Source organism: Sus scrofa, chromosome 13 (assembly GCF_054392235.1).
Source record: "Sus scrofa isolate SSC_HxYL_T2T_F1_AM1 chromosome 13, Sscrofa_HxYL_maternal_Yorkshire_Landrace_v2.0, whole genome shotgun sequence".
Taxonomy (NCBI): domain Eukaryota; kingdom Metazoa; phylum Chordata; class Mammalia; order Artiodactyla; family Suidae; genus Sus; species Sus scrofa.
In genome coordinates this window covers 94,241,683-94,262,656 of record NC_139395.1, presented here as the reverse complement: position 1 = coordinate 94,262,656, position 20,974 = coordinate 94,241,683, and the positions used below count along the sequence as shown (strand labels likewise).

Sequence of the window (20,974 nt, the reverse complement as noted above, 5' to 3'; positions counted from 1 at the left end):
GCAATTTTTTCATCATGCCATTTATACTGCTCTACAAAAATGGGTTAATACTATTCATATTTTCTTGCAATTTACTATTTTCATTTATTAATTTTTTGGGCTGTACCTGTGGCAGGGATTGAACCCTTGCCACAGCTATAACCAGAGCTACAGCAGTGATAGTGCCGGATCTTTCAACCCACTGAGCCATGAGGGAACTCCCTCAATTTACTTTTTTTTTCGTCTTTTTGCCATTTTTCGGGCCGCTCCCACAGCATATGGAGATTCCCAGGCTAGGGGTCTAATCAGAGCTGTAGCTGCGATTACCTTTTAAAATTACCTCTTCCTATAAGAACCACAGCAACGCAGGATCCGAGCCACATCTGCAACCTACACCACAGCTCACGGCAACGCCGGATCGTTAACCCACTGAGCAAGGCCAGGGATTGAACCCGCAACCTCATGGTCTAGTCGGATTCGTTAACCACTGTGCCACGACGGGAACTCCCTCAATTTACTATTTTTAAAAGAGCCAACCCTAATATGGTATAATTTAGTTTCTGTGTTACCTTGTTTTCCCATTTTATTTTCACAGTTCTTTAATATTCCATAATTCCTATTGCAATCCCTTATTGCTAAACAGTTGAATTGTCCTCAACTTTTTAATTTTACAAAGAGTGCTGCAGTGAGCATACTTGTAGATATCTTCGTACCCTTAAGCAACTAATTACATTTCAGAAAGTGTGTTATTGTTTTTTTTCCTGCAGATGTTATGGAAGCAAGTTCACAATTACCCAATGTTTAACCTCCTTATGGAAATTGACTCCTATATGTTTGCATGTGTGAATCAAACTGCTGTATATGAGGAGCTCGAAGATGAAACAAGAAGACTCTGTGATGTCAGGCCTTTTCTTCCTGTTCTTAAATTAGTAACAAGGAGTTGTGACCCAGGGGAAAAATTAGACTCAAAAATTGGAGTTCTTATAGGAAGAGGTAATTTAAAAAATTCTTAGTGTGAATTTTTGATGTGTTTGTTGCTATATGTATAAAAATGTAGTATCATCTGAGACATTGCTTTGCAAGGTGTTGTCCATGGACCAGTGCTGGTCTGTAAATTGTTGCCAGTCTGAGATAAAGTAAGTACAGAAATCCGGAATAAATGTTTATAAATTTTTGGATGCTCCCTTATGGCGCAGCGGGTTAAGGATCCACCCAGGCCAGGGATCGAACCTGCAATCTCATGGTTACTAGTTGGATTCGTTAACCACTGAGCCATGAAGGGAACTCCAGAAACTTCTCATTTCTTTTCTTTCTTTCTTTCATTCACTCTTTCTTGTCTCTTGCCCTTTTGTTTTGTTTTCTCTTAGGGCCATACTTGCAGCATATGGAAGTTCCCAGGCTAGGGGTCTAATTGGAGCTTACAACTGCCAGCCCACACCACAGCTCATGGCAACGCCAGATCCTTAATACACCGAGCAAGGCCCGGGATTGAGCCTATATCCTCTTGGATACTAGTTGGGTTCTTAACCAACTGAGCCATAACTGGAACTCCGAGATTTACCATCTTTTAAAAACTTAGATCACTGTGCTCTCTTCAGGTCTTGATCTCCAAAGGAAATGGAGTCACTAGCCACCGTCATCTCTACCTATGCTTGTCTGATTTACCAATAAAAATACAGGAGAGGAGTTCCTGTCGTGGCCCAGCGGGAATGAATCTGACTAGGAACCATGAGGTTGCGGGTTCGATCCTTGGCCTTGCTCAGTGGGTTAAGTATCCGGCGTTGCCATGAGCTGTGGTGTAGGTCAGACACAGCTCAGATCTGGTGTTGCTGTGGCTCTGGTGTAGGCTGGCAGCTGTAACTCTGATTGGACCCCTAGCCTGGGAACCTCCATATACCATAGCTGTGGCCCTGAAAAGCACACGCACACACACACACACACACAAAAAAAAAAACAGATCTGTGGGATACACTTAATGCTAAAAGTCATTCACTACCTAAAGTTCAAATAAAATGGGACACAATTCTTTTTATTTGGCACCTCTGACTTTACCTTTTACCAACAGCACCCGGATCTAGTATATATTAGAATTGAATTTCTCTTTCTGTAAGCAGTGCAACATATTTCATTTAGTATCTTGAAGCTTATTGTACAAAATTTTATAAATGAAGTTGCCATGCAATTTGAATGACTAAGAAAATATCAGGAGTGTTTTATTGTGTTGAATTAAACTGTTTATAAACTCTTAAAATTTATAAATTGTACTTTAGATCCTCCGCAGTTTAGGATGGCTGGCATTATATCATATGTGCAAATTCAGTTGTTAACATTTAGGAAGTTGAATAAGCCTGTTTTAATATTTTAGAATCAATTTTTACTTTAGACACCTAGCAAGTCAGTTTTTGCAGTTGCTGATTTGTATCTGATGACTACAACCAGGATTTGGTGAGGTCATGCGTCCTGAGAAAACAATAAACAATTATTTCAGTTTAACTTCAGGAACAAGTTTGCTGCCTCCTCCTCCCTAAAGAAAACAATAGAACCTTTACAGACATAACTGCCCTGATGGGTCTAAAAATACCTTTTCCTGGAAGATGATATGCCTGGTCATTTTATTTTCTATGTTTATTCTAAATAATTACTTACAGAGCTGCTGTTGGGGTTCTGATTATTCTCTGTAGTGAAGTACTTGTTACTCCTGTGTTAATTTCTCCAAACACCCAGTAGTAAATCTTGATCAGAGGATTTTGTCAGCATCCTAAAAAAATTATTTGAGCATTACCTTTTTCTTCTAATCTGTTTAAAGCTGTGGCATATCTTCAAATGAAGAAAATATATAGTCTATTGGATTTTAAAATTGTATCTTTAGTATGAAGAAATTGTTCACTCAGTACTTTTTTAATTTCAAAAATTTTTATTAAACTCTAAATTATATAGTAGTCTTATCTTAAAAATTTAAGCTTTGCTGTCAGATTTTCATACCGTAAGGCATATAGGCAATTAACTAGGTTTAAAATTAAATTACTTTGTGTGGAGTTCCCATGTGGTACAGCGGAAACGAATCCTTAAGAGGACGTGGGTTTGATCCCAGGCCTCGTTCAGTGGGTCAGGGATCCAGCATTACTATGAGCTGTGGTGTAGGTCACAGATGTGGCTTGAATCCTGCATGGCTGTGGCTATGATGTAGGCCAGCAGCTGTCGTTCCAATTCACCCTGTAGCCTGGGAACTTCCATATGCTGTGGCTGTGGCCCTAAAAAGCAAAAAAAAAAAAACAAAAACAAAACAAAACAAAAAACCAAATTACTTAGCTTAACTTTTTTTTTTCTTTTTTAAAGAATTAATCATTTGGAGAAGGGATGTTGATCAGCCCTTTTATTTTATTTTATTTTACTTTTGGCTGTGGCATGCAGTGACTTGATGGGGGACCTTAGTTCCCAAACCCGGGATTCAACCCCAGCTGCAGCAGTGAAAGTGCCAAACCCTAACCACTAGATCACCAGGAAACTCCCAGCTTAATTTTTTATTTTTGGCAAAGTTTCTATTTTTTTTGTTGTTGTTGTTGTTTTTGTTTTGTTTTGTTTTTTAGCTATTTCTTGGGCCGCTCCCGCGGCATATGGAGGTTCCCAGGCTAGGGGTCGAATCAGAGCTGTAGCCACCAGCCTACGCCAGAGCCACAGCAACACCAGATCTGAGCTGTGTCTGTGACCTACACCACAGCTCACGGCAACACCGAATCGTTAACCCACTGAGCAAGGGCAGGAACCGAACCCGAAACCTCATGGTTCCTAGTCGGATTCGTTAACCACTGCGCCACGACGGAAACTCCCAAAGTTTCTATTTTTAAGAGCTCTTTGTAGTGGTTCTCAATTTTAGGCTTCATCAGTTTCTTAAAAAATGGATTCCAAGAGATTGGGATTGTGAGTCTTGGATGAATTAAAGGAATCTATACTTTCAGTTGACTCTAATAGTTAACTTAAGAGTACCTTACAGGAGTTCCCATCGTGGCGCAGCAACAGCTCTGTTTTGACCACTAGCCTGGAAAACTCCATATGTTGAGGGTGCGGCCCTAAAAAGACAAAAAGACAAAAAAAAAAAAAAGTCTCTTATTTATAATATATTGAAAAATTTAGTGAAACAGTAGCATTGCAGTTCAGTAGTTTATGTTGAGTGTTTATACTTGGGACCAGAGCAGTGAACTTCAGTGATGTTGGCTTGGAGCTCACCATCCAATGGGAATAATGGATCAGTAAACAGACAGTTAATACAGTGTATAAACTGCTATACGTCAAGGAAGTTCACTTAACTGGATGAGTCTTCGACATCCTCTTAGAGGACATACAGCCAATCTGAGCCTTCAGTGCTTATTAGGAGTTGAGCATGTGAAAGGATTTGGAAATGGAAGTGGCACATGTGAAGGATGACCCAATAAAGGAAAAAAGAAGTTGATACTGTTTTGCTTAAGGGACAGCTAGGATAAGCAGGAAGACCAGAGAGGTAAACAGCTTCAGAGCATGCACAGCCATCTAGGCTGTAGACTCTTTTTTTTTTTTTTTTTTGGTCCCTTTGTCCTTTTAGGGCCCCACCCGAGGCATACGGAGGTTCCCAGGCTAGGGGTCGAATCGGAGCTGTAGCTGCCGGCATACACCACAGCCACAGAAATGCCAGATCCAAGCCGCATCTGTGACTGTACAGCTCAGGGCAATGCTGGATCCTTAGCCCACTGAGCAAGTCCAGGGATCGAACCCACAACCTCATGGTTCCGAGTCGGAATTGTTTCTGCTGAGCCACGACGGGAACTCCCATTTTCTTTCTTTTTTTTAGGATGTAGACTCTTATAAGAGCAGTTGGGAACCTCTTGAATGGATTTAAGTAGGGGCATAACATGATCTCATTTGCATTTTAGAAAAATTGTTGGATGGAGAATGGAAATAGATTAGAGGGATTAATATTGTGAGTAGAAAAAGTAATGAAAAACTAATGTGGTAATTAATCCAAAGGAGGGATGATGATAGCCAGGATTAAGTTAATGGTTACAGGAACTAAGAAAAGTAGTCAGAGCTGAGAGGCATTTAGAAAGTGGATTAGACATGACTTTTAGTTAATAAAGGAAGATAAAGAGTTGATTTTTGTTAGATCTATATACTATTAGGTACTTATTTCCCTTCCCTTATCTGTAATACCAGTGATCTGCTGAGAAAGAAGCTCTAAGATTCTTAAGCTGCTCTGCTTAAATTACTATTCATTTGTAGCCAATTTAGATTATTATATTTTATTTCAGGTTTAAAACTATCCACAAAATCATTTTGAACCCTCCAGATTTTACCTTAGCTGCATTATGCAACTTAAACATTTTAATTTTTCTATATTTAATTAATATCACAAATTGATGCTAATATTTACTCTAGAAATAACTGTTTTTGTGTGTGTGTGCTTTTAAGGATCAGACCCATGGCATATGGAGGTTCCCAGGCTGGAGGTTGAATCAGAGCTTCAGTTGCTGGCCTACACCACAGCCACAGTAAACACTAGATCAGAGCCTCCTCTGCAAGCTATGCCACAGCTCATGGCATCACTGGATCCTTAACCCACTGAGCGAGGCCAGAGATCGAACCTGGGTCCTCATGGATACTAGTTTGTTTCGTTAACCACTGAGCCACAATGGGAACTCTGTGGTTCACAATTAAACACAACAAAGAATAATTTTATATTTTGAGATTCTTTTTTTTTTTTTTTTTGGTCTTTTGTCTTTTGTTGTTGTTGTTGTTGTTGCTATTTCTTGGGACGCTCCCGCGGCATATGGAGGTTCCCAGGCTAGGGGTTGAATCGGAGCTGTAGCCACCGGCCTACGCCAGAGCCACAGCAACGCAGGATCCGAGCCGCATCTGCAACCTACACCACAGCTCACGGCAACTCCAGATCGTTAACCCACTGAGCAAGGGCAGGGACCGAACCCGCAACCTCATGGTTCCTAGTTGGATTCGTTAACCACTGCGCCACGACGGGAACTCCTATTTTGAGATTCTTTACTAATTGATAACCATTCTTGAAACTCACAGTGAACTGAAACTTTATAAATTTAAGTTTACTTAATTTTTGTTTTGGTCATACCCATGGCATTTGGAATTTCCTAGGCCAGGGATTGAACCCCAGCCACGAACAGTGACTCAAGCCACTGCAGTATCAATGCCAGATCCTTAAGCTGTTGTGCTACAAGAGAACTCCTAAGTGTGCTGAATTTTTTTTTTTTTTATGGTTGCCCCAGCAGCATAAGGAAGTTCCTGGGCTAGGGATCCAATTGGAGCTATAGCTGCTGGCTTAATCTGTAGTCACAGCAACCCCAGATCCATCTGCGACCTATGCTGCAAATTGTGGCAACACCAGATCCTTAACTCAGAGGCCAGGGATTGACCCTGCATCCTTGTGGACACTATGTCGAGTTCTTAACTTGCTGAGCCACAGTGGGAACTCCCTAAGTATTGATTTTTAAGTTAAGTAATAACTTGAGTTGTAGGTTTATTTTGTAAAGTTTTCAGATTCTTAGCCTTTCTTAGCTGTTTTCAATATAATTACTTGATTTGTAAAGAAAAACTGGATCTTTCATATGTGGTTTTAAAATGGTACTGTGATTTCAGTGATCTTTGTAAAATTGGTAACCAACTACATCTCTTTAAGAGGTTTCAAGTTTGTATTCTTTTTTTTTTTTTTGTCTTTTTTTGTCTTTTTAGGGCCAAATTCTTGGCATATGGAGGTTCCCAGGATAGGGGCCGAATCAGAGCTGTAGCCTCCGGCCTACGCCACAGCAACACCAGATCCAAACTGCATCTGTGACCTACACCACAGCTCACGGCAACACTGGATCTTTAATCCCACGAGCGAGGCCAGGGATTGAACCCACAACCTCATGGTTCCTAGTTGGATTTGTTTCCACTGTGCCAACACGGGAACTCCAAGTTTGTATTCTTTAGAAATCTAATTGTATATTTGTCTTCTGTATATGAAATTTGTTATTATATCTTGAGTATTCTTTTTATCTTTTGTAATATTTTCCTGCCTAGTTTTGTTTGCCTCATAAAAACCAAACATCCAAGTATGTTTTTGTTAAATATATTTTGTATTCTCTTTATTATTGGCTACTCAAATTGACACCTTTAAAAACTTTTATTTAGGTCTGCATGAATTTGATGCCTTGAAGGATCCTGAAGTGAATGAATTCCGAATAAAAATGCGCAAATTCAGTGAGGAAAAGATTCAGTCACTTGTGGGATTGTCTTGGATGGATTGGCTAAAGCAAACCTATCCACCAGAGCATGAACCATCTATCCTTGAAAATTTAGAAGATAAACTTTATGGAGGAAAGCTCATTGTGGCTGTTCATTTTGAAAATTGTCAGGTAGTATTATATTAAGAAATACTTTGTAACAAATTTGTAAATTTTACCAGAATGCAGCCCCAATCTTAGAGGAGGCTGTTGCTCACCTTGTAAACATTGACAAAGACCATTTAAGATGGAAATACATTTAGGATTATGTGACACATCCTTTGCCCATATATGTTTTTTTGATGCAGTAGTATGTTTGTCTAGATCAGAGCTAGCAAATTGTGGTGATTTTGAATTTTATTTTATTTTCAAATGTAAAAGAGTTAAAAGAATTTTGAAGGTTTATTTAAAAGAAAAGGAAAGAAAGAAGACTATGTAGTATAGAGTCATATGTTGTCAGCAAAGCTTGGTGCTTTAGAGAAAAGTTTTCCAACCCCTGGTCTAGATAATATTGTTTAATGTAGACATAATTTCTTTTCTTCTTTTTTGGTCTTTTTTAGGTTTGCATCCATGGCATATGGAAGTTCCCAGGCTAGGGGTTGTATTGGAACTGCAGCTGCCTGCCCACATCACAGCCACAGCAACACGGGATTGAGCCTACACCACAGCTCATGGCAACGCTGGATCCTTAACCCACTTAGTGGGGCAGGGATCGAACTTGCATTCTCAAGGACTAGTCGGATTTGTTTCCACTGCGCCGCAATGGGAACTCCTCTTTTTTTTTTTTTTTTTCCAATTTTTATTTTTATTTATTTATTATTTTTTTAACTTGAATTTTATTACATTTATAGTTATACAGATTGGGTTGTGATGATTGTTGTACAACGGGAACTCCTTTTCCATATTCTTAGATTTGCATTCTGTGAATATGTGAATAAGTGATGATATGAAATTGAGTGTTAAATAGAGAGCATATGCAGTTAATCTGTATCTGAATGTTCACAGCAATTTTACAAGCTTGATTGTCCTACTGCTTTTGTATCAAGTATGCTCATTTTATTATTTCGGCTTTGGCCTTAAAATTAGGATAGGTGAACAAGGATATTTTTATTTATTTATTTATTTTTTTTGAACAAGGATATTTTGATTTTTTTCTTCAATTACTATGGAAACAAGAATTTCAAACCTCATATCAGTAGCCATTCTATATGGAGCACTTTGCTATGTCGGAAACTATACCTTTCACAACAATCCTGTAACATGCTGTTAGTTTGTCCCCATTTTATAGTGAAGAAACTGAAAGAGAGAAAAAAATTATTTTTTGTGACCTCATAGCTAGCTGGTCAGTGGTAGAGCCAGGATTTTATCCAGGTGTTTCTTCTTTTATCAAACTTGCACCTCCTTTCCAATAGCATGTTATTAAGTATGTTAGGACAGTTGTAAAAAAGGGATCCTGCATTCTGGCATTTTTACAGAGGAAGTTTGTCTAGGGGAAAAACCTAGTTTGTCACTCTATCCTGACATATGTTAAGACTAAAGTTCAATTTAAGCCAAGGCTTGGATATCATAAAGTGTAAAGATCAAATTTAAAATACTGTTTAGGGAATTCTGCATTGTTGAACTAGTTGGGATAGGAAGTTTTACTGTTAAAAGGTGATAAGAAATCAACTTGAACATACTGGCTCCAAGCAGTTTGTCCATCTAGGTCAGTCTGAATTTCATCACATACAGGTCAAATCTGTACTGGATATTTAAGTTTTAATGTGGTCATTGTAACAAATGTGAAAAGAAATGTTTTGAAGTTAGAAGAGAAATATAGACATGTTGAAATCTTTACTGGATTCCAAACAGTGGTAGAACTTAACAGTGAAAGGAATTTAGAGATGAGTTTAGAATTTAGAGCCATCTAGGCATACTCAATGTGATAATTCTTTTCACCGTCCCATATATCCTGTGTCTCTAACCAAACTATCTGGTTGCTATGGAGAGTGCTCTGCCTTTGGAAGCAACATGTTTACACTATGAGTAAGCACACATTTAAATTTTGAATTTAAAAAATTAAAAATATTCAAACCAACATTGTATGATTTCTCCCCATCTGGTTATATTTTCCTATTTGAATAAGTATCCATTCAGTCTCCCTTCATTCTACATGCCACCCATTCAGATAATTGAAATATAGCTATCATATCTTTCCTTAGTCATTTTCTGGCTAAATATTTTCCCAGAGATTAAACAAGAATTTTAATACCTAAAGTATTGGATCATATGGGATAGTAAGTTTTGAAGTTTTAAAATAATTTTGGGAAGTCACATTGTTAATAACATTTTATTTTGGCTATATATATATATATATTTTTTTTTTTTTAGCTCTAAACCCTAATCTTTACCAACACTATTTCATAAGTGAATAAACATTTTTCCATCGAAAAATAGGAGTGACAGAATATCAGAATATTGGGCATTTGTCAACCTACTCTATCATATGTGCATTTTCTCTTTTGCCCTCCCTGCTCTTCTGTAAAATTCTCATTTGGCCATTTCATCATGTAACAAGGAATTCATTTAGATTTAAAAATGATTTTCGGAGTTCCTGTCGTGGTGCAGTGGTTAACGAATCCGACTAGGAACCATGAGGTTGTGGGTTCGATCCCTGGCCTTGCTCAGTGGGTTAATGATCCGGCGTTGCCGTGAGCTGTGGTGTAGGTCGCAGACGCGGCTCGGATCCTGCGTTGCTGTGGCTCTGGTGTAGGCTGGCAGCTACAGCTCCATTAGACCCCTAGCCTGGGAAACTCCATATGCCGCAGGAGCAGCCCAAGAAATGGCAAAAAGACAAAAAAAATAAAATAAAAATGATTTTCCAGGATTGGTAGGGGGAAAGAAAATTTCCTGGAATATTAATTGTATAGGATGTACATTTGTAAGTATTATGTATGGCAGCATACAGTGTATTACAAATAATACTATTAAGTACAAATGTAAGGAGTGATTTTTTCCACATAGCTATAAAATTGCTTCTTTTTTCTACCTCCTTTTTAAGGATGTATTTAGCTTTCAAGTATCTCCTAATATGAATCCTGTCAAAATAAATGAATTGGCAATCCAAAAACGTTTGACTATTCATGGCAAAGAAGATGAAGTTAGCCCCTATGACTATGTGTTGCAAGTCAGTGGGAGAGTAGAATATGTGTTTGGTGATTACCCCCTAATTCAGTTCCAGGTATGTGTTTTAACTATAAATTTACCAGTGTATATATATTTAACAACTTAAATTCCTGAAAAAAAAATGCATTGTCATATTAGAATATTTGGAGCCTACAGAAAAAAATATAGAATTAAATAATAGATATCCATTATCCTATATACCTCTGAGATAACCATTGTTAACATTTGGCATGTTTTCATCATTTTACTTTTAGTTATACTGTATATTTTTGGGATGATGTTTATATATGTTTATAAGTATGTGTCTATTTCTCCATATGTTTGCATTATGCACTCTTAATACAGTTTTTTATAACTGCCTACCCAGTCACTACATAAACAAAATGATTTAGATATGAAATATTCTAGGGAAAGTAAAATATAAAATATTTTGGTTAAATGGTCATTAGTTAAATTGTATAAAAACTTATTTGTTGGAGTTCCCATTGTGGCGCAGTGGTTAACGAATCCGACTAGGAATCATGAGGTTGCGGGTTCAATCCCTGGCTTTGCTCAGTGGGTTAAGGATCCGGCGTTGCTGTGAGCTGTGGTGTAGATTGCAGATGCGGCTCGGATCCCGTGTTGCTGTGGCTCTGGCGTAGGCCGGCGGCTACAGCTCCGATTAGACCCCTAGCCTGGGAACGTCCATATGCTGCAGGAGCAGCCCTAGAAAAGGCAAAAAGACAAAAAAAAAAAACCTTATTTGTCATTATAAGTGATATATGTAAAGTAAAATAAATTTTGATTGTGAATTATGTAACTTTGCTTTATCTAATATTTATCTCCCTTCTCCCTTTTTATACTTCCCTATGTAATAGGACTTTTGTTAGCATTAGGTCTGACTATTCTTAATAGCCTTCCTTAACCTTTGAGTTTGATTTTGTGTGTGTGTGTGTGTGTGTGTGTGTGTGTGTGTGTGTGTGTGTGTCTTTTTAGGGCTGCACCCATGGAATTTCCCAGGCTAGGGGTGGAATTGGAGCTACAGTTGTTGGCCTACACCACAGCCACAGCAACACTAGATTCGAGCTGCATCTGTTAACTATACCACAGCTCACGGTAACGCCAGATCCTTAACCCACTGAACAAGAGTGGGGATCTAACCTTCATCCTCATGGATACTAATCAGCTTTGTTACCACTGAGCTGTGATTCGAACTCCTGAGAAATATGTAATTACACTTACTTGTGATTTTTGTTGTTTGTTTTAAGCAAGAGGGATACAGGCATGCTAATTATTAAATGATGTCTCTTTGAGAAGGACTTGTGATTTATTAGCAGGTAACAGGGGATTTTATTACCCTCCCCCACCCCCCAATTTTTAGTGTAGCCTGCAACTCTTGGTTTAGGAAGTAGAAAGTCTATAACTGTAGCAATAGTAATCTCTGTGCACAGCAGAGCTTTGGGATCTTTGGCATTTGACTGGACATGCTTGAACTCTGGCGCGTAAGAGGAAGAAGGAGGATGAAAAGTGCTTGGTGGTAACATGGAAGTACTGGCTTCTTCCCTCATATTCTGCTGCCTTTTAAGTACCCTTCTCCTTCTTTAATTCAACACTTTTTTTTTTTTAACTTAACAATGTAAAATATGCATATTGTTTTGTCCAAATTTGTTATTACAAGGAAAACTAAAGGCATGTATGAGTTTTTGTACAATATACTGTGAGAATGAAATTATACAATGTAGGCAATGGAATGTGAAGGAAATGAAATGATGCATCTTTTCATAGTGAAAAGTATTTTAATGAATATATTCATCATAATATCATGTGAACTCCCACTCATATGGGCCATTATGGAAATTTTTTTTTCAATTTCAAAAATGTATTTTTAGTGATTCTGAATTGAATGCAATACACTGAATCACACTTTAAATCTTTTTTTGTTTTTTATAATGATTTTTATTTTTTCCATTATAGCTGATTTAGTGTTCCATCATTTTTCCATTGCACAACAACGTGACCCAGTCACACATACATGTATACATTCTTTTTTCTCACATTATCATGCTCCATCACAAGTAACCAGACATAGTCCCCAGTGCTATACAGCAGGATCTCATTGCTTATCCATTTCAAAGGCAATAGTTCGCATCTTTTAACCCCAAATTCCCAGTCCATCCCACTCTCTCCCCCTCCCTCTTGACAACCAAAGTCTGTTCTCTATGTCCTTTCTGTGGAAAGGTTTATGTGTGCCATATATTAGATTCCAGATCTGATATGTGGCAATCATACGGTATTTGTCTTTTTCTTTCTGACTTACTTCACTTAATATGAGAGTCTCTTGTTCCATCCATGTTGCTGCAAATGGCATTATTTTGTCCTTTTTTATGGCTGAGTAGTATTTCATTGTGTATATATACTACATATTCTTAATCCAGTCATCTGTTGATGGACATTTAGGTTGTTGCCATGTCTTGGCTGTCGTGAATAGTGCTCCAGTGAACATTCAGTGCATGTGTCTTTATCAAGGGAAGTTTTATCTGGATATATGCTCAAGAGTGGGATTGCTGGGCATATGGTAGTCTATATATAGTTTTCTGAGGTACCTCCATACTCTTTTCCATGGTGGTTGTACCAATTTACATTCCCACCGACAGTGCAGGAGGGTTCCCTTCTTTTCTGCACACCCTCTCCAGCATTTGTTATTTGTGGACTTACTAATGATGGCCATTCTTACTGGTGTGAGGTGGTAGGTACCTCATGGTAGTTTAAACCTGTATAGGAAATTTATTCTACTGAGAAATACATTAGATTTCTATTCATATTGTTAGGGATATTTTATAATATGAATAACACCCCTTTTCTAACATGCCTCTGGTGAGTCGTCCTGGTTTTATGGAAATATCAAACTGGAATGACTAGTAGATTTTTGATGGAAGGACAGATATGGTTGCCTAGAGGCCTGTGCTGGAAATGCGCTACCTCAGTGATTGATGTTAAAGTGTAATTTGGTCCCCTCAGGACCAAAAAAAAAAAAAAATCCACATGTGTACTCCATATTCACATTTCCTGACTTAGCAGTGGCATCATAGTGGTGGGCATCATAGTCTGCGATGGTTAAGTCCTGCTCCTGGAAAGATGAGCCAGTTGGTCACACTGTCAGGTATGTGCAAAAAAGAGAAAACAAAACATCTGTACTGTGGTACACATTTCTTCAAGGTTTAGCAAATAGAAAAAGTCAGACAGATGGATTTAAATTCAGGTCTTTAAGATTTTAGGTGTATAACTTAGGCTTTCTGGTTTTTAGTTCTTTATTAAAGGGGGGGAAATCTCTTTTAGCGTTATGAAGATTAGCTATAACATATAAGAAGTATCTAGTTCATTTCTTAGATGCTTAGATATACAATTAATGGTCCCCCCTTTGCCTTAAAATGGCTGCACCTGAAGCCTATGGAAGTTTCCAGGGTAATCAGAACTGCAGCTGCCGGCCTATTCCCAGCCACAGCAACTCTGGATCCGAGCCACATCTGTGACTTACGCTGTAGCTTGCTGCAGTGCCAGATCCTTAACCTACTGAGCGAGGCTAGGGATCAAACCCTCATCCTCCTAAATACCATGGTGGTTTCTTAACTCTCTGAGCCACAACGGGAACTCCAATGGTTGCTATTTTATATTGTGATTTTAATTCTCATATTCTTGACATTGAGTTGATACACTTTCATAGTGCATTCGTTCTAGTATTAGTTCAGCTTAATTTTATTCTTCTACTGATGTAAGTTTTGCTTGAAAATCCTTATCTTATTCTTTCTTGATACTATAGTATATCCGGAACTGTGTAATGAACAGGACCTTGCCCCATTTTATACTTGTGGAATGTTGCAAGATTAAGAAGCTATATGAACAAGAAATGATTGCCATAGAGGCTGCCATAAATCGAAATTCATCTAACCTTCCTCTGCCTTTACCACCAAAGAAAACTCGAGTTATCTCTGTAAGTTTCTTGTGTGAACCTTTGGTCACCCCCAAAGACATGTGATTTTGTTAAGCGGTTTTGTGTGTGTGTGTGTGTGTGTGTGTGTGTGTGTGTGTGTGTGTGTGTGTGTGTGTGTCTTTTCTAGGGCTGCACCCGGGGCATATGGAGGTTCCCAGGCTAGGGGTCTAATCGGAGCTGTAGCTGCCGGCCTACACCAGAGCCACAGCAACACGGGATCCGAGCCGCGTCTGCGACCTACACCACAGCTCACGGCAACACCGGATCCTTAGCCCACTGAGCAAGGCCAGGGATCGAACCTGAAACCTCATGGTTCCTAGTTGGGTTCATTAACCACTGAGCCACGACGGGAACTCCTTGTTAGGCTGTATTTTTAAGCCTCACACTTACATTCTTTACTCAGTTCTCCTTCTGTGAAAGCTAAGATCCATCACCATTTATTGGTAATTATCCTTTTCAGCTACTATTCTTTCTGCTTATTCAAGCTACACGTAATTGTAAATAGGGTATGTATGTTTTTGGTTATCTTTGGGTGCTAAAGAAACTTGCAGTCAAATTGGAGATATTGAGATTAGGGGTAAACATAGAACTTCAAAAAGTAAGTTGAAACATTCTAGTAGAAAAGTTAGATGTACAGAGAGTTGATTTTCTGATCTATCTCATTTCTGTCAGTTTATCTGTAATAGAGTTTTTGGTGTTAATTTATCTGTTTATTTCTTATTGAATACTTTTAGACTTTAAATGTAACAAAGGTATCATTTCTTTCTAGAATGTAATATATATGTCTAAAGCAAATCTTTTGTTTGTCTTCATTGGAACACTTAATTTTTAAACAGTTCTTCAGTCTTAAAAACTTGCTGGTTTAACTATTTTTTATCTGGGTATTAATTTATGTGGTCAATTCTCTTTTTTTTTTGGTCTTCTTTAGGGCTGCACTCGTAGCATAAGGAAGTTCAACAGTTGGGGGTCGAATCAGCACAGCCACTGTAACATGGAATCTGAGTTGCATCTGCGACCCACACCACAGCTCATGGCAACACCGGATCCTTAACCCACTGAGTGAGGCCAGGGATCGAACCCAAATCTTCAGGGGTATTAGTCGGGTTTATTAACTACTGAGCCATAGGAACTCCCAATGTGGTCAGTTCTTAATTTATACAAATGTTTTAATGCTATTTATTTATGGTGTTTAATTTAGTGAATAAATTAGCAGTATTGGAATGCTGCCTGTTTTGCCATGAGAACTAAGTGTTAGTGATTGTGATGCTTATGTGATTTTCATTTGTTCGTTCAGAGGTCTATTTTCATTATTTTGCCAATGGACATGAGAAATGATAAGATGATATCATTGCTAGCATGGAATATTCATTTCTTTCATTAAAATACTCCACTTCTTTGTTTTTTTTTAACAGCATATTTGGGAAAATAACAACCCTTTCCAAATTGTCTTGGTTAAGGGAAATAAACTTAACACAGAAGAAACTGTAAAAGTGAGTACTTGAGATTTGAATTTATCTTCTGTCCCTTTATTTGAATAATGATAGTGAAGTGAATGTCATATTGGAGACTAAATTTTACTGATATTGGTCAATTATAGGAGATAGAATACAGTAATTTATTATAAGACAATAAAGAATTCTTGTTTGAAACTATTTTTTGAGTTGTTGAAGATGCACTGGCTAGACTGACATTTTCCCAGTGTATATTATACAAAAGAAATTTATTTTGATTAGAAATTCAGTAAGTGAAATTTAAGCTGAAACTATAGGTCACATGATTATGTGCAGGCTTACTCCTTTTTAGGCTTTGCTTAGAGCTGTACTCCACCTCTCTCAGCCATTCCCCACCCCCCGTTTTCCTTTTAAACTTGCTGAACACACAGAAAATGTAGTACCATTTCCTGAAATAAAATAGATGACTACATTGTAGACCACAACTCGTTAACACATGGGAATTTATTGCACCACCCATACAATTAAAGACTTTAACAAGGCATTTTGTCTCAAAGTGTAAAGGCTGCATTTTCCTCTATTTTGCTTGGCAGGGAAATTAAGTGAATAGTTTTGTGATCCAAGAAAGCGAGATTCAGTTGGTTTGAGATGTTTCCTGGCATGAGGATATATTCAGTAGCACCTTGCCAAAGATTACCACCAATGGCTTGCTTTTTATAAAGGGACATTAAAAATTCTTGGGTAGCTGTCATTAAAATAAGGGATTTTTTTTTCTCTTATGTTCTCAGCTAGACTTTAATTTTTAATGATTATGCTTAACCAGTTAGCCTTGGTTTACTATTTTAGTGGTAATTTAAGTTTTTAAGCAAATATACTCTTAAGTCATATGGAGTCATATTTAATATATGTATGATTTTGCTCGGTGGTTTGATGTATGTATTCTAAAAATGGCAATTCCTATTTGTTCTTCCCATTTGTTAGGTTATTATTATTAATGATTTCTCTCTCTCTTTTTTTTTTTTTTGGTCTTTTTAGGGCCACACCTGCAGTATATGGAGTTTCCCAGGCTACAGGTCGAATCAGAGCTATGGCCGCTGGCTTGTGCCACTGCCACAGCAGCTCTCATCTGAGCCATGTTTGTCCTACACCACAGCACACAGCGACGCCAGATCCTTAACCCACTGAGAATTGCAAGGGATCAAACTCATGTCTTCATGGATACTAGTTGGGTTTGCTACCACTGAGCCACAATGGGAATGCCATGATTTCTTTTGTAGTTGTTTCTCTATAGCCTTTTGTTGTTGCTCAGTTTCTTCTGGAAGACTAAAGAAGCATTTATTAATTACATGCTTTATTTTTCTTGAGCGTTATGCTTTCTTTTTTTGTCATTGACAAGTCGTTTGTGAGTGACATTTTATTTCTATAGGTTTACCAACTTTCACTAGCTATTTCATGCTATATTGATTCTACTGTTCATGTTCATATATTCTTGGAGTAACGGGCTTAATGTACTATTTAAAGTACCCCTCCTCCCCTCCATTTAGTTCTCTAATTTCTCCTCCACCACCCTTTTTCTTTTTCCAATGGGGTTACATTGTTTAAGTAAGTTAATGCAATTATGACACGATGCTCTCTGTCTCTCTCTCTCTTTTTTTTTTTTTTTTTGGTCTTTTTAGGGCCCTGCTGGCGGCATATGGAGGTTCCCAGGCTAGGGGTCAAATTGAAGCTGCAGCTGCCAACCTACACCACAGCCACAGCAACTCGGGATCTGAGCCACATCTGTGACCTAAACCACAGCTCATGGCAATGCTGGATCCTTAACCCACTGAGCAAGGCCAGGGATCAAACCTGCATCCTCATGGATGCTAGTCAGTTTTCGTTTCCACTGAGCCACGTCGGGAACTCCCAGTGATGTGAGGTACACCTCATTGTTGCAAATTGCTACACAATTAAGGAATTCCAGTATAAGGTTGAAGAGAAATCTGAAGAAAAAAAACTGGCAGGGGTGCGGAGGAGTGGGGCGATTTTATTTCTTTGCAAACTTCTTTCTTTTTTTAATGTAGTGGCTAGGACCTTTATATGATATTGAATAGAACTGATGAGAGTAGATACATTAGTCAGGATTCTCCAAAGAGAAAGAACAATAGGGGGTGTGTATGTGTGTGCGCTTGCCCTATGCATGCACGTGTACATTTGCATGCACACACAGATTTTTCTTTTTTTTTTGTCTTTGTAGCGCCACACCTGATGCATATGGAGGTTCCCAGGCTAGGGGTCAAATCCGAGCTGTAGCCAGCAGCCTAAGCCACAGCCACAGCAACATGGGGTCCGAACCACGTCTGTGACCTACACCACAGCTCACAGCAACACCAGATTCTTAATCCACTGAGCGAGGCCAGGGATTGAACCCATGTCCTTATGGATACTAGTTGGGTTGTTACTCCTGAGCCATGTGGGGAACTCCTACATACAGATTTATTTAAGGAATTGGTTCACAAAATTATCCCAGAATTTGCAGGTTTAGTTAATTGGCAAACTAGAAATCCAGAAGAGCTGATGTTTAGTTCTGTTCTAAAGGTCCGAGAACTAGGAGATGCCCAGTCTGTAGTTTCTGTTGAAATTCTATATGCTCAAGACCCAGGAAGGGCTGATGTTTCAGTTAGTCAGGAAAGAATTCCTTTTTACTCTAAAGAAGAGTCTTTTTGTTCTATCCAGTTCTTCCACTGATTGGATTAGGGCCACCTACTTAAAGGAGGGCCATCTGGTTTAGTCAGTTTACCATTTAAATGTTAATCTTATCAAAAAAGCTTTCAAAAGAAACACCTAGGATATCTGGACACCCTAAGGCCCAGTCAAATGGACAAACAACATTAACCTTCACAGTTGACATTTTTGGTTTGTTCTTAGTCTTAAAGAAAAGCATTTAGTTTCCCCCCTCCCCCACCCACGGTATATAGAAGTTCCTGGGCCAGGGATCAAACCTGTACCACAAGTAGCAACCCAAGCCACTGCTGTGACAGTACCAAATCCTTAACCTGCTGTGCCACAAGGTTTCTGCAAAAAGCATTTAGTTTTTCAATTTTTTGTTTCCTTTTTTTTGGCCACCAAAGGTATATGGAGTACCCATGCCAGGTTGTAGATCTGAGCCACAGTTGTGACCTACACCACAGCTGCGGCAATGCCAGATCCTTTAATTCTCTGTGCCGGGTCAAGACCAAACCTGTGTCCTAGAGCTGCAGAGATGCCGCAGATCCCATTGTGTGACAGTGGGAACTCCTAGGTTTTCAATTTTAGGTATAGTATTTGCTGTAGGTTTTTTCATAGATGCCTTCTCTATCTACTTGGCTAAGGGTTTTTTATCTTGAAAGTAAAAGAAAAGGTTACGCTTTGTCCAGTACTTTTTCTGTGTTTATTAAGATGATTGTATACTTTTTATGTTTTAGTCTCTTAATTTGATTTTTCCAAAGTTGAAACCAACCTTGAACTTCTGAAATATGCACCACTCATTGAAGATGAGTTGCCAAGCCTTCTCCTCCTCAATTTTATGTAGGATTGGTATTGTTTATGTAGTATTGGTATTATTGCAAGTTTATGTAGGATTGGTAATTTCTTCTCTAAGTATTTGTTAGTATTTACTCCAGGCCACCTGAGCCTGCAGGTTTTTTTTTATGGGATGGTTTCTAATTAGAAATTTAATTTCTTTAATAGATATATAGATAGTTATGTTTTCTGTTTCTTTTGTGTCAGTTTTGATAATTTTGGCCTTTGGAGAATTTGTTTTAAGTTGTTAAATTTATTGGCATTAGTTTCTAATACCCCTTAGTTTTTGTTTTTTGTTTTTTGTTTTTGTCTTTTCTAGGGCCACTCCCGTGGCATATGGAGGTTCCCAGGCTAGGGGTCTAATTGGAGCTGTAGCCGCCAGCCTACGCCAGAGCCACAGCAATGTGGGATCCGAGTCGCGTCTGCGACCTACACCACAGCTCACAGCAACACCGTATCCTTAACCCACTGAGCAAGGGCAGGGACCGAACCCGCAACCTCATGGTTCCTAGTCGGATTCGTTAACCACTGCGCCACAACGGGAACTCCACCTCTTAGTTTTTTATTGCTGTGTGACAGATCATCACAAATCCAACACTTATAACAATACCTATTTATTAGCTCATATTTCTGTTGGTCAGAAGTCTGGGCATGGTATGGCTAGGTTTCCTGTGGTGTTACTAGGTTGAAATCCAGGTGTTAGTTGGCTACGTTCCTTCCTGAAGGCTCTGGGGAAGATTCTGCTTCCAAGATGATTCAAGTTATTGGCCAAATTCAGTTCCTTGCAATAGTAGGACTGAGGTTCTCATTTCCTTGATGGCTTTTGGCTGGGGATTGCTCTTTGTTACTGTTGGAAATTACAATAACTCTGGCTCGGGTTGTCAGTGTTGGAAAGTGAGACACGTGGACAAGGAGAAATCACAAGGCTCTTTACTTCTGCAGAAGGGCTCAGGCACTCCAAAAAGTGTGTGCATCAAACAAAGGACCCTCCCCTATTTATCCCTAACACAGGTGATTTACCTGTCCCCTTCCCATTGGTTGGGTCATGGCGCACATTCTTCCCGGTTGGCTAATTTGAAACAAACTGTTACCGGGAAAAGAGGTAAGGAGGAAGGGGGTCGCAGGGTTGATTCAGGGGAAGCTGGAACCTGAGCAAAATGGAGTAACCAAGATTTCCTTTGATAGAAAAGACATTATGTTTCTTTCCACATTACTAAAACCATCTATCAGGTCCTGGCTATTTTGCACTATTTTCAACCCTAGGGACAGAGACTTTCTCAAGCATCAAATCTTTCTTAAGATTTGAATCTCTTGTCAGAAGAGCCTGGTCCCTTTTAAGGGCTCACGTATAGGTCAGGCTCATGAAGGATAATTTCCCTTCCTTACAGTCACCTATGTCTTATAGTATAATAGGTTCAGGAGTAAAATCATTGTAATAGTAGTCTCAGAGATCTTGCTGGACACAAGATTCCTTGGAGTCTGTAATGACATCCTCGGTGTTCAGTGTGGATTTACTACTCTGCCTCGTTGGCACTTGAATGCCTTTCATTGTGAAAGTGCTTAGAGTTCTGTGGTTTACATTGTCCTGGTCAATCTTTTCCCAGCCTTTCACC

General features: G+C 38.7%; 1 protein-coding gene across 13 annotated transcripts in view; it reads left to right on the top strand.

Moving 5' to 3' along the window:
• The window catches only part of PIK3CB (phosphatidylinositol-4,5-bisphosphate 3-kinase catalytic subunit beta), a 184,006-nt gene that overhangs the window by 80,949 nt on the left and 82,083 nt on the right, over nt 1-20,974 (top strand). For 9 of the 13 annotated variants that reach the window (XM_084989822.1, XM_021069527.2, XM_084989820.1 and 6 more), the window contains 5 exons: nt 747-972; nt 7,147-7,370; nt 10,279-10,458; nt 14,200-14,370; nt 15,783-15,860. In XM_084989822.1, the coding sequence (XP_084845948.1) occupies nt 747-972; nt 7,147-7,370; nt 10,279-10,458; nt 14,200-14,370; nt 15,783-15,860 (879 nt within the window). The remainder of the gene's footprint in view (nt 1-746; nt 973-7,146; nt 7,371-10,278; nt 10,459-14,199; nt 14,371-15,782; nt 15,861-20,974) is intronic. The other 4 variants (XM_084989825.1, XM_084989823.1, XM_084989824.1 and 1 more) reach the window with 1 other exon arrangement.